This window comes from Salvelinus fontinalis, chromosome 24, assembly GCF_029448725.1.
Source record: "Salvelinus fontinalis isolate EN_2023a chromosome 24, ASM2944872v1, whole genome shotgun sequence".
NCBI lineage: Eukaryota > Metazoa > Chordata > Actinopteri > Salmoniformes > Salmonidae > Salvelinus > Salvelinus fontinalis.
This window is the reverse complement of record NC_074688.1, coordinates 12,552,223-12,564,681: the sequence shown is the minus strand read 5'-3', so window position 1 is coordinate 12,564,681 and position 12,459 is coordinate 12,552,223. Positions and strand designations below refer to the sequence as shown.

Genomic DNA, 12,459 nt, shown 5'->3' with positions numbered 1-12,459 from the left:
GTGCTCCTCCATTGTGTCAATCCAGTAGGAAAGGATTCTGCTCACTACTCCCTGGGACACAGCAAAGCCTTCAGCAAGATCACCTTGGTGTAGATTCAGCTTCAGCTTCATCAAGGTTAACAGTATTTGATCCGTTATATGTATTTTGAAGAAAACCTGCTAGAATTTCTGCAGAAATCCTACATGGTCAAAGAAAACAGTAAGTGAAAGGCCAGTATACAACACTGAGCTAGTGTCATTCTTCAGAATGGTTTGGGTCAATGGCTCTGCACCACCACATTGGGTTTGTTTTTGGCAGGTGGGTTTGTTGACTGGTTCTCTTGACACGTAGCTGTGATCAGTAAGTTCTGGAACCTCCCATTGAGTACAAGCATCTTTACGCTACAGTGGCATTGGCACACTGTTGATGTCCTGATGAGATGGTCTGTACTGGAGCATCATAGCCCAGCCACTTCTCAGGGAAAGGATGCTCTTCAGTCGGCCTCTTGTCCACAAAGTGATAGGAACACACCAGTGGAGGCTCCTCAGAGGGGGAAGGGGAGAACCATCCTCCTCAGTGAATTTCATGAAAATGTAAATTGTAAAACATTTAAAATTCTATCCTCTTTTGATAAAACTATACTAAATATAATTACGTCACCAAATAACTGATTAAAACAGACTAATTTGCAAAGGTTTACAGTCGCCTCAACAGCACTCTGTAAGGTAGCACCATGGTGTAGCTGGAGGACAGCTAGCTTCCGTCCTCCTCTGGGTATGTTGACCTCAATATAAAACCGAGGAGGCTCATGGTTCTCACCCACTTCCATAGACCTACACAGTAATTTTGACAACTTATGGACAACTGGAGGATGTCCTCCAGCCTATAAGCGCTCTTGCAGCAGGAACTGACATGTTGTCCTCCCAATCAAAGGATCAGATAATTAATCTAGCACTGAAAGCATAAGATACAGCTGGCTAGCACTGCAGTGTATAAAATGTGGTGAGTAGTTGACTCTAAGACAATAGTTGAACAAATACATTTCTTCCAAAATGAAGGAGAAGAAAGAGAGAGATTGTCATTTTTTCCACTTTCAGTTTCACTTACTTAGCTAGTAAACGCAGTTAGCTAGTTCAGCCTACTGAAACACCCTGCTCAGAGCGATGCTATGTTAGCCAGTTGGCTATGCCTTTCCAACACAACACTGGAACTCTTCCAAGTCAAGGTAAGCTTTCGGGTATTCGATTCTAATTTATTGCCACCGTGGCCCGCCGATGTAACTGCTTACAAAAAAATATATTTAACCTTTATTTAACCTTTATTTAACTAGGCAAGTCAGTTTACAATGATGGCCTGCCGGGGAACAGTGGGTTAACTGCCTTGTTCAGAGGCAGAACAACATATTTTTACCTTGTCAACTCGGGGATTCGATCCAGCAACCTCAATGCTCTAACCACTAGGCTACCTGCTGCCCCACTAGGGTACCTGCCGCCCCACTAGGGTACCTGCCGCCCCAGTCAGCTATACTGACTATGACGTTACTTTAGCTAATATGGTGACAACGATGTAGGCTGTGTGTAGCGGTTTGGCTTGGAAAGTTTTTTCCACCTGGTCACATTCAGCTGATGTGTTGTGCATTGAAGTCCACAAGCAAAGGGAAGAGGTGAGAGGAGGAGAGATGCGAGAAGGAATACCACGTGGCTGCTATGAAAGTGAACTGTGTTTATGCGTGGTGAGAGGTGTATTCATTCCGCCAAGTCTGTTGAAAAAATGTTCTTAAATGGAAGCAAACGGAACAATACATGGATAAACATACCTGAATTTGTCCAATAGAAAATCTTGTTTGCAACTGTTGAACTAATGATTACACCCTATAGCAGCTAGATGCAGGCAAGAGTCTGCAAGGCGGTATTGTCACCTCAAATTTGTCTCTCGACCTGTGTGCACCTACGTTGTAAACTTTAATTTATAGGCTAGGTTGTAGCAATGTGTATAGGGAAAATTAGAGTATCATGTAGTAGCCTAAGCCTATTGCTGTTACATTGACCTGGGTCAATTGACTATGAATATTGCTGTAATAATAAAGAAGGCCATGCTCATGAAAAAATGAATTGTCCTCCCTCATCTTAAATGGCACTGACAGCCACTGGAACACACACAGAGTCGGTTATTTAGTTTCTTCAAGTTTAATGCTTTGAGCCAAAGCCGAAGAGACCCATCGTCCTTAGAGGTGGGTGCAAATCAAAAGGCGCCTCACAACTGCACTCGCTCCTCACAAAAGTCAGGTAGCCAAAACACTCCTGCTCCATGAACAGCCTCCGTTTATGCCAGTTATTTTGGCATCGCTTTACCGAACAAAGAAGGCCAGTTTTGCATGAATCCATGTTTGGGGAGTTGTGAGAAGCGATAGCAAGTGAGTTAGCTAGCTAGCTGCGAATTATTGGCCTGAAGTGCTTAACCGGAAGTCCCCCGGTTTTGATTGGCAGTCTGATGGAGGTGTGTTGAAAGCCCTTCAGAATAGAAGTGATGTGTATGTTGTGGGTTTTGATTGGCAGACTGATGATAGGTGTGTTGAAAGCCCTTCAGGATAGAGGTGATGTGTATGCTGTTGGTTTTGATTGGCAGACTGATGATAGGTGTGTTGAAAGCCCTTCAGGATAGAGGTGATGTGTATGCTGTTGGTTTTGATTGGCAGACTGATGATAGGTGTGGAGTTGTTTGGCTCTATGTGTGGAGAGAAGGGCTCTCTGTCCCTAATGGAACACTGACGGGAAGAACACTCACCTTCCATTGCTCATCAGACCCCCGTCAACACGCTGGAACGTCACTGGGGTCAGAGCGGAGGAGAGGACAGAGGGAGCGCCAAGACATAAAAAGGACGAGAGAAAAGACAAAGGAATACGTTGAGTTTTCACATAGTTTCAATGACATTGATGACCACATCAAGGCTGTATTACCAACACTAATACCAGTTGAACAGAGAGGGTACTGATGATTTTAGCACCCAATCATTATCAGGAATTCTCCTTGTGAACGATCGGACCACTACACCCCATACTCATGTGTCCTCCCAATGTCTTCTGCAGCTGGCTGGATACTGATGGCTTCACTAAGGGATGCAGATGCCTCACAATGTCCATTCTTATCATGTAGATTTGAAAAAGATCCTGTGAATAAGATAGCAGATTGCATTTGTTTGCATAAAGTGTCACGTAGTGTATTTCTCCCAAGGACAAGATGCTTGATCAGAGCAGAAACTCATTTAATTTAAAAAAAATGTTGGTTTGAGTTATTATCGGATTTGTGATTAGAAAAACAAAATGATTAGAAAAGGCAGAGGGCTCATTAGTCAGGTAGAATTAGATGTGTGGGGGCTGGATGGGAGTGAGTTACAGATCCCTCTAGTAGCAGGGTACTCTGACTAGCATGACTCTCAGAAGCCATGATGTGGCCTGGCCTGTTCCATTACAGTGATCTATAGATAATAAATAAGGGTCTTTGTCAGCAGCTAGTAAAACTTTAGCAGCTCAGAGTAAGAGACCGTTTCATCTCTGCTCAACACGGATGATGACAAGAAGACATCAGAAGACTGAGAATGTAAAACTTCAATGGATCACAGGAAATGCAAAGAAAAGAGGTAAAGAAGCCCAGAGTTTTGGAAATCACCCCGTGCAGATGACAGGGGGAGAAGGAAAAAAGAGAACCCTGCTTGAGTTGAGGAGCTGATAGAATTTTATCTCATTTGTTGTCTAGATAGAGATTAAAGGGAGGAGGAGGGCTGAACTTCTCCTCTCCTCCACTCAGGTTTATTTCCCGACAAGCCCAGGCACGGGCTAAATAAAGTCCTCAGAGAAAACAAGAAGAAAGGAGGAGAGGAGATGGGGTTTTCTAAATGAAGGAAGTGGCTTGGGTGTGACACAGAGAGGGGCTGCTGGTAGGATAACCTCTCCACTGTGTCATCAACCACTACAGATTCAACCAACCAAAACCTCTTTACCATAATCATTCTTGAATGGTACACGAGCATGTTGCAGTATGAGAGAAACACAAACCACAACACAGGATAAGGAACTAAAATAAGAATACTCCCTTATTAAACCTTTGCTGTTCTTTTGCTTCAGTCAAACCACACTGGTTGATTTGCATACAGCTTTGACAGCTACTCTATAGCTACTTCTCTTTGTTCCACTACCAATAAACTATTCTCATTCTCTCTCTCTACATTTACTAGGAGGAAGAAGAAGAGGAGGGAGAAGGGAAAAGGGAGGCTGATACTGTGCTCTGCTGTGGGGAGGCCTCTGATGTCCATATCTGTGCTCAGACACATTTCTGCTCTGCTGTGGAGGACTTTAATGTTAGCCAGCCTGACGTGGCTGTGCCCAGATAAGCACTTTCTCCAATATGAATACAGATTAATCCCCTTTAATAACCATTAAAGGGGGTAGGACATAATCAGCGTATACAAATTCCATCAAATCTTCTTCCCTGCTGGCCGCGTGCCTCCACAAACCCGTGATTTACCTCTCCTGTATGACTGCTTTACTGTAGGAGACAGACGGGAGGACACTGTGTGGGCATCAGCTAGCGAACACCCTAAAACGACACACCACTAAAATACAACCACCATAATATTCATATTAAATCTATCTAAACCAGTCCTATTTGTTCCCTTTAGTCCTTGTTTGGACACCAGCCTGATCCTCTAGCCTCAGTGCAGTGTGCTTACAATCTAATACATACACACATACACTCTTCAGTTTCACTAGTACGTTTGAGTGGATCACTTATCTCCCAGCGGCCAGAGCACCAGGTGAGAATGGGGAGATCGGGGAGAGAAGCAGGTGTCACACCCTGATCTGTTTCACCTGTCCTTGTGATTGTCTCCACCCCCTCCAGGTGTCGTTTATTATCCCCAGTGTATTTATCACTGTGTTTCCTGTCTCTCTGTACCAGTTTGTCTTGTTTGCCAAGTCAATCAGCATTTTTCCTTGCTCCTATTTTTTCCCTTTCTCTTTTGGTTCTAGTCCTCCTGGTTTCGACCCTTGCCTGTCCTGACTCCGAACCCACCTGCCAGACCATTCTACCTGTTCTGTCTTCAAGCCTGCCTATATTTTTGTGCTGTTTGGACTCGGATCTGGTTACTGAACCCCTTGCCTGGCCTGACCTCGAGACTGCCCTTCGTCTGGTACTATTTTGGACTCTCGCCTGTCCCTGACCTACCTTTTGCCTACACTTTGGATTAATAAATATCGGAGCTCAACCATCTGCTTCTTGTGTCTGCATTTGTGTCTCACCTTGTGTCCTTATAGCAGGGGGTGTATCACAGAGAGGATGTGTTAACTGGAGTGTTTAAGCTACAGCCAGGACCCCCAGCCAGCCTGCCTGCACTGGCCTTATCTCAGTCACACTGCTGGTACTGGACCAGTAGAGAGGAACCCCAGTCTGAGGGACTCATCTCATCTGTAATGGACTCCGTTCTCGTCCATTCTCCATCCCATCCCATCCCTCTCTCTCTCTCCAGGAGAGTACACTGAGCAGATAGAGGCTTTTCTCTCCTGTATTTACAGTTTATTCCATCGAGAGACAGAGGCTGATTGCTTGCTTACTCAACATTGGTGCCAGTCATGTCCACTTTGGGAGAGCATGCACTGTGAATGCTTTACAATATAGGGCTAACATAGTTACAGTTAACAAATTAACTGCAATTAACATATTAGTCCATGACGTATAGAGTAGAGGAGCAACTTAACACTAGGAAGAGGGATAAAGAAAACTACCATCAAAAATACAAACAAGTAGCCATTGAGGATATTTCAGAGGGGGAACATAATCACATATAACTAACTACCAATCAACACCAACACCTGTAGAAAGAGAAGGTCCCCTTCAAGCCCAATGTATCTCACAGGAACATCAAGAGGGGAGTCAAGCATCTTAAGGAGGAATACCCACCACCATCAAGAGGAGAGTCAAGCATCTTAAGGAGGAATACCCACTACCATCAAGAGGAGAGTCAAGCATCTGAAGGAGGAATACCACTACCATCAAGAGGAGAGTCAAGCATCTGAAGGAGGAATACCACTACCATCAAGAGGAGAGTCAAGCATCTTAAGGAGGAATACCACTACCATCAAGAGGGGAGTCAAGCATCTGAAGGAGGAATACCACTACCATCAAGAGGGGAGTCAAGCATCTTAAGGAGGAATACCACTACCATCAAGAGGGGAGTCAAGCATCTGAAGGAGGAATACCACTACCATCAAGAGGGGAGTCAAGCATCTTAAGGAGGAATACCACTACCATCAAGAGGAGAGTCAAGCATCTTAAGGAGGAATACCACTACCATCAAGAGGGGAGTCAAGCATCTGAAGGAGGAATACCACTACCATCAAGAGGGGAGTCAAGCATCTTAAGGAGGAATACCACTACCATCAAGAGGGGAGTCAAGCATCTGAAGGAGGAATACCCCTACCATCAAGAGGGGAGTCAAGCATCTGAAGGAGGAATACCACTACCATCAAGAGGAGAGTCAAGCATCTTAAGGAGGAATACCACTACCATCAAGAGGAGAGTCAAGCATCTGAAGGAGGAATACCACTACCATCAAGAGGAGAGTCAAGCATCTGAAGGAGGAATACCACTACCATCAAGAGGGGAGTCAAGCATCTGAAGGAGGAATACCACTACCATCAAGAGGAGAGACGCATTAGAGATACCAAACAGACGGAGGTTCTTTGAAACATTGATGGTCAAAACACCCATACATAGACACATAGCAACACAGTACAGTATGACAACCAGGCTGATGACTCAGCTGGGATGGGGACAGTTGTTTGCAGTGCTCAGGCCCTGCCCAATTAAAAATCCAGACCATTTTCAAAGTACGAATTCAGGCAGGAGCTATTTCAATCCATCTCTTCCAGCGGGAAAACAGGTGTGAAATATGGGGTTTTGCCACCTCAAGGTAGGGATTTGATTTGTATTGGGCAAGGCCTGGAGTCTGTCAAACATATATAATGTAGGTAGGAGAGGAGAGATGAGGAGGGACCTGTGGCAGGAGGTGAGGAGGGGAGGGGGGACGGACAAATGAACAGTACCTGCAGGGGTGAAGGTGAAGGACTGAACTGCAAAACAAGAAGACAGAAAAGTTGTGTGTTAAAAGCCTGCAGAGGTGCTGTAAGCAGTGCATTGGGGGGAGGGGGGGCTCTGCACACTGGGGCTGGGGGACAGGGAGGCCAAAGGGGGCCAGAGGAGAGGGGCCGTCAGCATGACCCAAAAAGCAGCTCAGAAGCCACAGAGATGTAGAGACAACAAAAAGATAACACAACATACACAAAATGTAACAAACAGAAATGAAGGTTACAGCCATTTGACTGACTGGCAACATCAAGAACTGTTCAAGCCCTAAAGTCAAATTGCTGAAGGAATTAAAAAAGAGATGTGCAAGAAGAAAAAATACAAACTATTGAGAGAGAACTATTTTTCTTGTATTGTTGATTTAAAGACCTAAAGCCATTGTTGAATAACATTACATGCATTGCTAATGTGCCATCTACTTCCCACTCTCTAATTAAATAGGCTGGCAGAGGAAGGCTGTCCATGGTGGTTGGCTGTCCTGACGGGTCGAGGACCCACACTCAGTCTGAAATGTCAGGGTCGGTGTGTAGGAGGATGGATGGACTGGCTTCAGCTCCAGCATGGCTCAGTCCTGAGTGACAGGCCAGACCAGCAGAGTCAGTTATACCAGCGACCCACTCAGGCCATGCCACCCTAGGCTAGTATCAACACCGTGGGAGGATGTGTCAAACATCACAACTTGATTCACGCCAAGACTCTGCTCTGCTTCAAGATATTCCATCTGAGCCTCACCATCTCAGACAATAGAAATATCCCCTCAGAATAGGGTCAATAAATAAGTCTTTTAAACATAGTTTAGGATGCTAATGAGGAAGTTTGTTGAGTACTCTGCATTGATGGCAAGAAAACAAGCGCCCAGGGGTAGGGTGTGTATTTGAGCATGTACAGTACAGTTTGTATTCTGAGTGCAGAATTGGTGTCTGTGTGCACTCTCCAGCCTGCTGGTCTAACCTGCGTAGTTGCTGAGCCCCTTCCTCTTCTTCCTCCTCCAGTACAGCCAGATACTGAAGCCCATGAGGATCACCCAGCAGGCCCCTCCGATCCCCGCGATGAACGCTGGCTGCTTCACCACGTCTGTGATCTGCTCCGTGATGCTGTTGTTCCTGTTCCCACTTATGATCACGTCACGGAAGTCCTTACCTGGGGCGGGAGGAACAGGGGGGACAGGAGAGACAAGGGGGACAGGGGGGACAAGGGGGACAGGGGGGACAAGGGGGACAGGGGGGACAGGGGGGACCAGTGTGAGGGTGTGTATGCCAGGTTGTTTGTTTAAGCGGTGAAAAAGGATTCAGCATTGTAATAAACCATTTTGTTGTTAGCCGGCTGGGGACAACATCAGCACTGTAATAGTCCCCACATTGTCAATAAGAGCTCAATTCTACCTCAAGATATGCCTTTGACCTCAACAGGAAAATGTGAATTCTATGCAGACTTGTAGTTAGGATTGTGCTCCAGGTATAGAGCAGTAGATACGATAAGATACAGAGGCAATACCAGAGTCTTGTCAATTACAGCTAACATATTGACTGAGAGAGTAGAACATGGGTGTGCTGTGAACCCTTATGTGCAGACAGAGAGCAGGGAGGAGGCTAAATCCTACAAGCTGATGACAACCCCTCAGGTGATCCTGCTGTTTGCATAGCTCAGACTCTAATTTTCTCAGTAAAATAGACCATGTGAGATGAGAGGCACACACCCTGTTCCGGATCGATCTTCCAATCGAAGCTCACTCTGACTTGTCTGCCTGACACTATTTCATGGAGTGCAATAAGAATTGGTTCTCAGAAGAGCACACATGACAATATATGTGCAATCTTTGGCTTGGACAACTGAGATGGATTATAGGAGTGACATTGGGGAAATAAGAGTATGCTACAGGCCAAGCCATCATTTATGGGTGAAATCAGACAATCTGCCCCTGGTCCACATAAATCACACAGAACTACACCACAGCCCAGCGGCTACATATCAAAATAACAGAGGTAAGGTTTAAATACAATCAGTCTGACTGATCATTCATGTCACACACTCTCTAATAGTAAATACTTTTGCCCCAATCAGTGATAATATTGAGCATTTAAACAAGCATTTTGTGTTCCCTGTCTAGAGGACATGTTAATTGAGGTAATGTTTCATTTTATAATTTTTTTTAACGATATCTGTCAAAAGTGAAATAGGCTTTTCTGTAATTATGAATGAGTAATCAATAGACCACTTTTACATTCCTACATCATTCTACCATAAATCTCCCTTTAGCTAACCCCCCTCCCCCTTCCCCGTCTCTTACCGATGACGATGGGCTGAGGTTCACTCTTGACCCCCACCCCTGCGCTGGTACTGGCAGCAACCTCCACCCGATACAGCACCCCCACCTGAAGCCCCCCCACAACCACCGACCGGATGGCTGCATCCACTGTCTTATTCACGTGGAAGCGTGTCTCATTCCCTAGGCACCAGATCTGAAGAGAGGGAGAGAGGAATAGAGTGTCCTGTCACAGTGGGGTCAGGTTGAGTATTATATTGATTCTGATGGCCTCTCAGTAAGCCAGAGTCATCAGGTTACATCCAGTCTATCTTCTCTCAGTAACCTGCCTTGTACTCCTGGATGATGCCGTTCTGGTGGTCTGGAGGAGGGGGGTCCCAGGAGATGCTGATGGAGGTGCTGTTCTGGTTGCCCACCATCAAGACTGTAACCTGCAGGGGAGGGGCACTGGGAGCTGGGGTTGAGGGGAGACAGATTGGGGGGGCAGTAAACTGGTCAGGGAAGAGGGATAGCATTCCATTCTCCGATACACACACACACACACACACACAACCTCACTCACTCCCACACCCACACACACACACACACACACACACACACACACACACACACATGCAAGACACTCATACTCTCTCTCACACTCATCGTTATTGTGAGGGGGAGTGTGTGTAGTTTTTAGCAGGTGGAAGACACAGGTGGCTGTGGGAAGAGCAGCAGCTCATTAGAAGGGGATTTACATGGAGAACAGGCAGGTCTGACACGTCCATCTTTAACATTTCACTATGATTTAATATCCCAGCCCTGCTCCTGCTCCAACACAGAGGGATTCACACACAGAATAGTGCTATTGATTTTCAGAGTAACAGTCAGGCAGAGTCAGACAAGTGTCCTCAGTCAAGCTATGACTCCTCCATTGACTCAGCCAGGGTGGCATGTGGGTCAACAGACTTATAGGATGAGCTGTACAGCAGTGCAGTCATACGTGAGGAAAATATGAAGACATTTATTTTAGGGAGAATTGAAACACGGGGCTAGGTAAACATATTGACTGGTTTCATCGATCAGCCAGGTGGAACTAAAGCCAGTGGGGTAGAGAGTGGGGGGGGGGGGGGGGGTTGTACATAGGGTTTGTACATGGCCTGAGAGACAGAGCCCAGAGCCCACAGCAGACACCAGCCCCTGAGAGACAGGGCCCGGAGCCCACAGCAGACACCAGCCCCTGAGAGACAGGACCCAGAGCCCACAGCAGACACCAGCCCCTGAGAGACAGGGTCTAGAGCCCACAGCAGACACCATCCCCTGAGAGACAGGGCTCAGAGCCCCCAGCAGACACCAGCCCCTGAGAGACAGGGTCTAGAGCCCACAGCAAACACCAGCCCCTGAGAGACAGGGCCCAGAGCCCACAGCAGACACCAGCCCCTGAGAGACAGGGACCGGAGCCCACAGCAGACACCAGCCCCTGAGAGACAGGACCCAGAGCAGACACCAGCCCCTGAGAGACAGGACCCAGAGCCCACAGCAGACACCAGCCCCTGAGAGACAGGACCCAGAGCCCACAGCAGACACCAGCCCCTGAGAGACAGGGTCTAGAGCCCACAGCAAACACCAGCCCCTGAGAGACAGGGCCCAGAGCCCACAGCAGACACCAGCCCCTGAGAGACAGGGCCCGGAGCCCACAGCAGACACCAGCCCCTGAGAGACAGGACCCAGAGCAGACACCAGCCCCTGAGATACAGGGCCCAGAGCCCACAGCAGACACCAACACCTGAGAGACGACAGGGCCCAGAGCCCACAGCAGGCACCAGCCCCTGAGAGACAGGGCCCAGAGCCCACAGCAGACACCATCCCCTGAGAGACAGGGCTCAGAGCCCCTAGCAAACACCAGCCCCTGAGAGACATGGTTCAGAGCCCACAGCAGACACCAGCCCCTGAGAGACAGGGCCCAGAGCCCACAGCAGACACCAGCCCCTGAGAGACAGGGTCCAGAGCCCACAGCAGACACCAGCCCCTGAGAGAAAGGGGCCAGGGCCCACAGCAGACACCAGCCCCTGAGAGACAGGGCCCAGAGCCCACAGCAGACACCATCCCCTGAGAGACAGGGCCCAGAGCCCACAGCAGACACCAGCCCCTGAGAGACAGGGGCCAGAGCCCACAGCAGACACCAGCCCCTGAGAGACAGGGCCCAGAGCCCACAGCAGACACCAGCCCCTGAGAGACAGGGCCCAGACCCCACAGCAGACACCAGCCCCTGAAAGACAGGGCCCAGAACACACAGCAGACACCAGCCCCTGAGAGACAGGGCCCAGAGCCCACAGCAGACACCATCCCCTGAGAGACAGGGCCCAGACCCCACAGCAGACACCATCCCCTGAGAGACAGGGCCCAGAACACACAGCAGACACCATCCCCTGAGAGACAGGGCCCAGAGCCCACAGCAGACACCATCCCCTGAGAGACAGGGCCCAGAGCCCACAGCAGACACCATCCCCTGAGAGACAGGGCCCAGAGCCCACAGCAGACACCATCCCATGAGAGACAGGGCCCAGAGCCCACAGCAGACACCATCCCCTGAGAGACAGGGCCCAGAGCGCACAGCAGACACCAGCCCCTGAGAGACAGGGCCCAGAGCCCACAGCAGACACCATCCCCTGAGAGACAGGGCCCAGAGCGCACAGCAGACACCATCCCCTGAGAGACAGGGCCCAGAGCCCACAGCAGACACCATCCCCTGAGAGACAGGGCCCAGAGCGCACAGCAGACACCAGCCCCTGAGAGACAGGGCCCAGAGCCCACAGCAGACACCATCCCCTGAGAGACAGGGCCCAGAGCGCACAGCAGACACCATCCCCTGAGAGACAGGGCCCAGAGCCCACAGCAGACACCATCCCCTGAGAGACAGGGCCCAGAGCCCACAGCAAACACCATCCCCTGAGAGACAGGTCCCAGAGCCCACAGCAGACACCATCCCCGGGTTTCATTATTAACCTCACATTGTTGTCATCTCATAGAAACTCACTGACCGACCTACCAAGCGTGCGTGCGGGTAAACAAATAACAACGAAACAAACTGAAAATAAAT

The 12,459-nt window shown here is 48.5% G+C and overlaps 2 protein-coding genes across 9 annotated transcripts in view; both read right to left on the bottom strand.

Moving 5' to 3' along the window:
• The window catches only part of LOC129821937 (CAP-Gly domain-containing linker protein 3-like), a 462,950-nt gene that overhangs the window by 389,078 nt on the left and 61,413 nt on the right, over positions 1-12,459 (bottom strand). The gene's annotated exons all lie outside the window — the stretch shown is intronic.
• LOC129821934 (roundabout homolog 2-like) overlaps positions 1-12,459 on the bottom strand; it is a 115,732-nt gene that overhangs the window by 66,201 nt on the left and 37,072 nt on the right. For 6 of the 7 annotated variants that reach the window (XM_055879686.1, XM_055879688.1, XM_055879691.1 and 3 more), the window contains exons 10-14: positions 9,710-9,834; positions 9,405-9,576; positions 8,069-8,257; positions 7,078-7,104; positions 2,765-2,807 (exon numbers count right to left, since the gene is read on the bottom strand). In XM_055879686.1, the coding sequence (XP_055735661.1) occupies positions 2,765-2,807; positions 7,078-7,104; positions 8,069-8,257; positions 9,405-9,576; positions 9,710-9,834 (556 nt within the window). The remainder of the gene's footprint in view (positions 1-2,764; positions 2,808-7,077; positions 7,105-8,068; positions 8,258-9,404; positions 9,577-9,709; positions 9,835-12,459) is intronic. The other variant, XM_055879689.1, reaches the window with a different exon arrangement.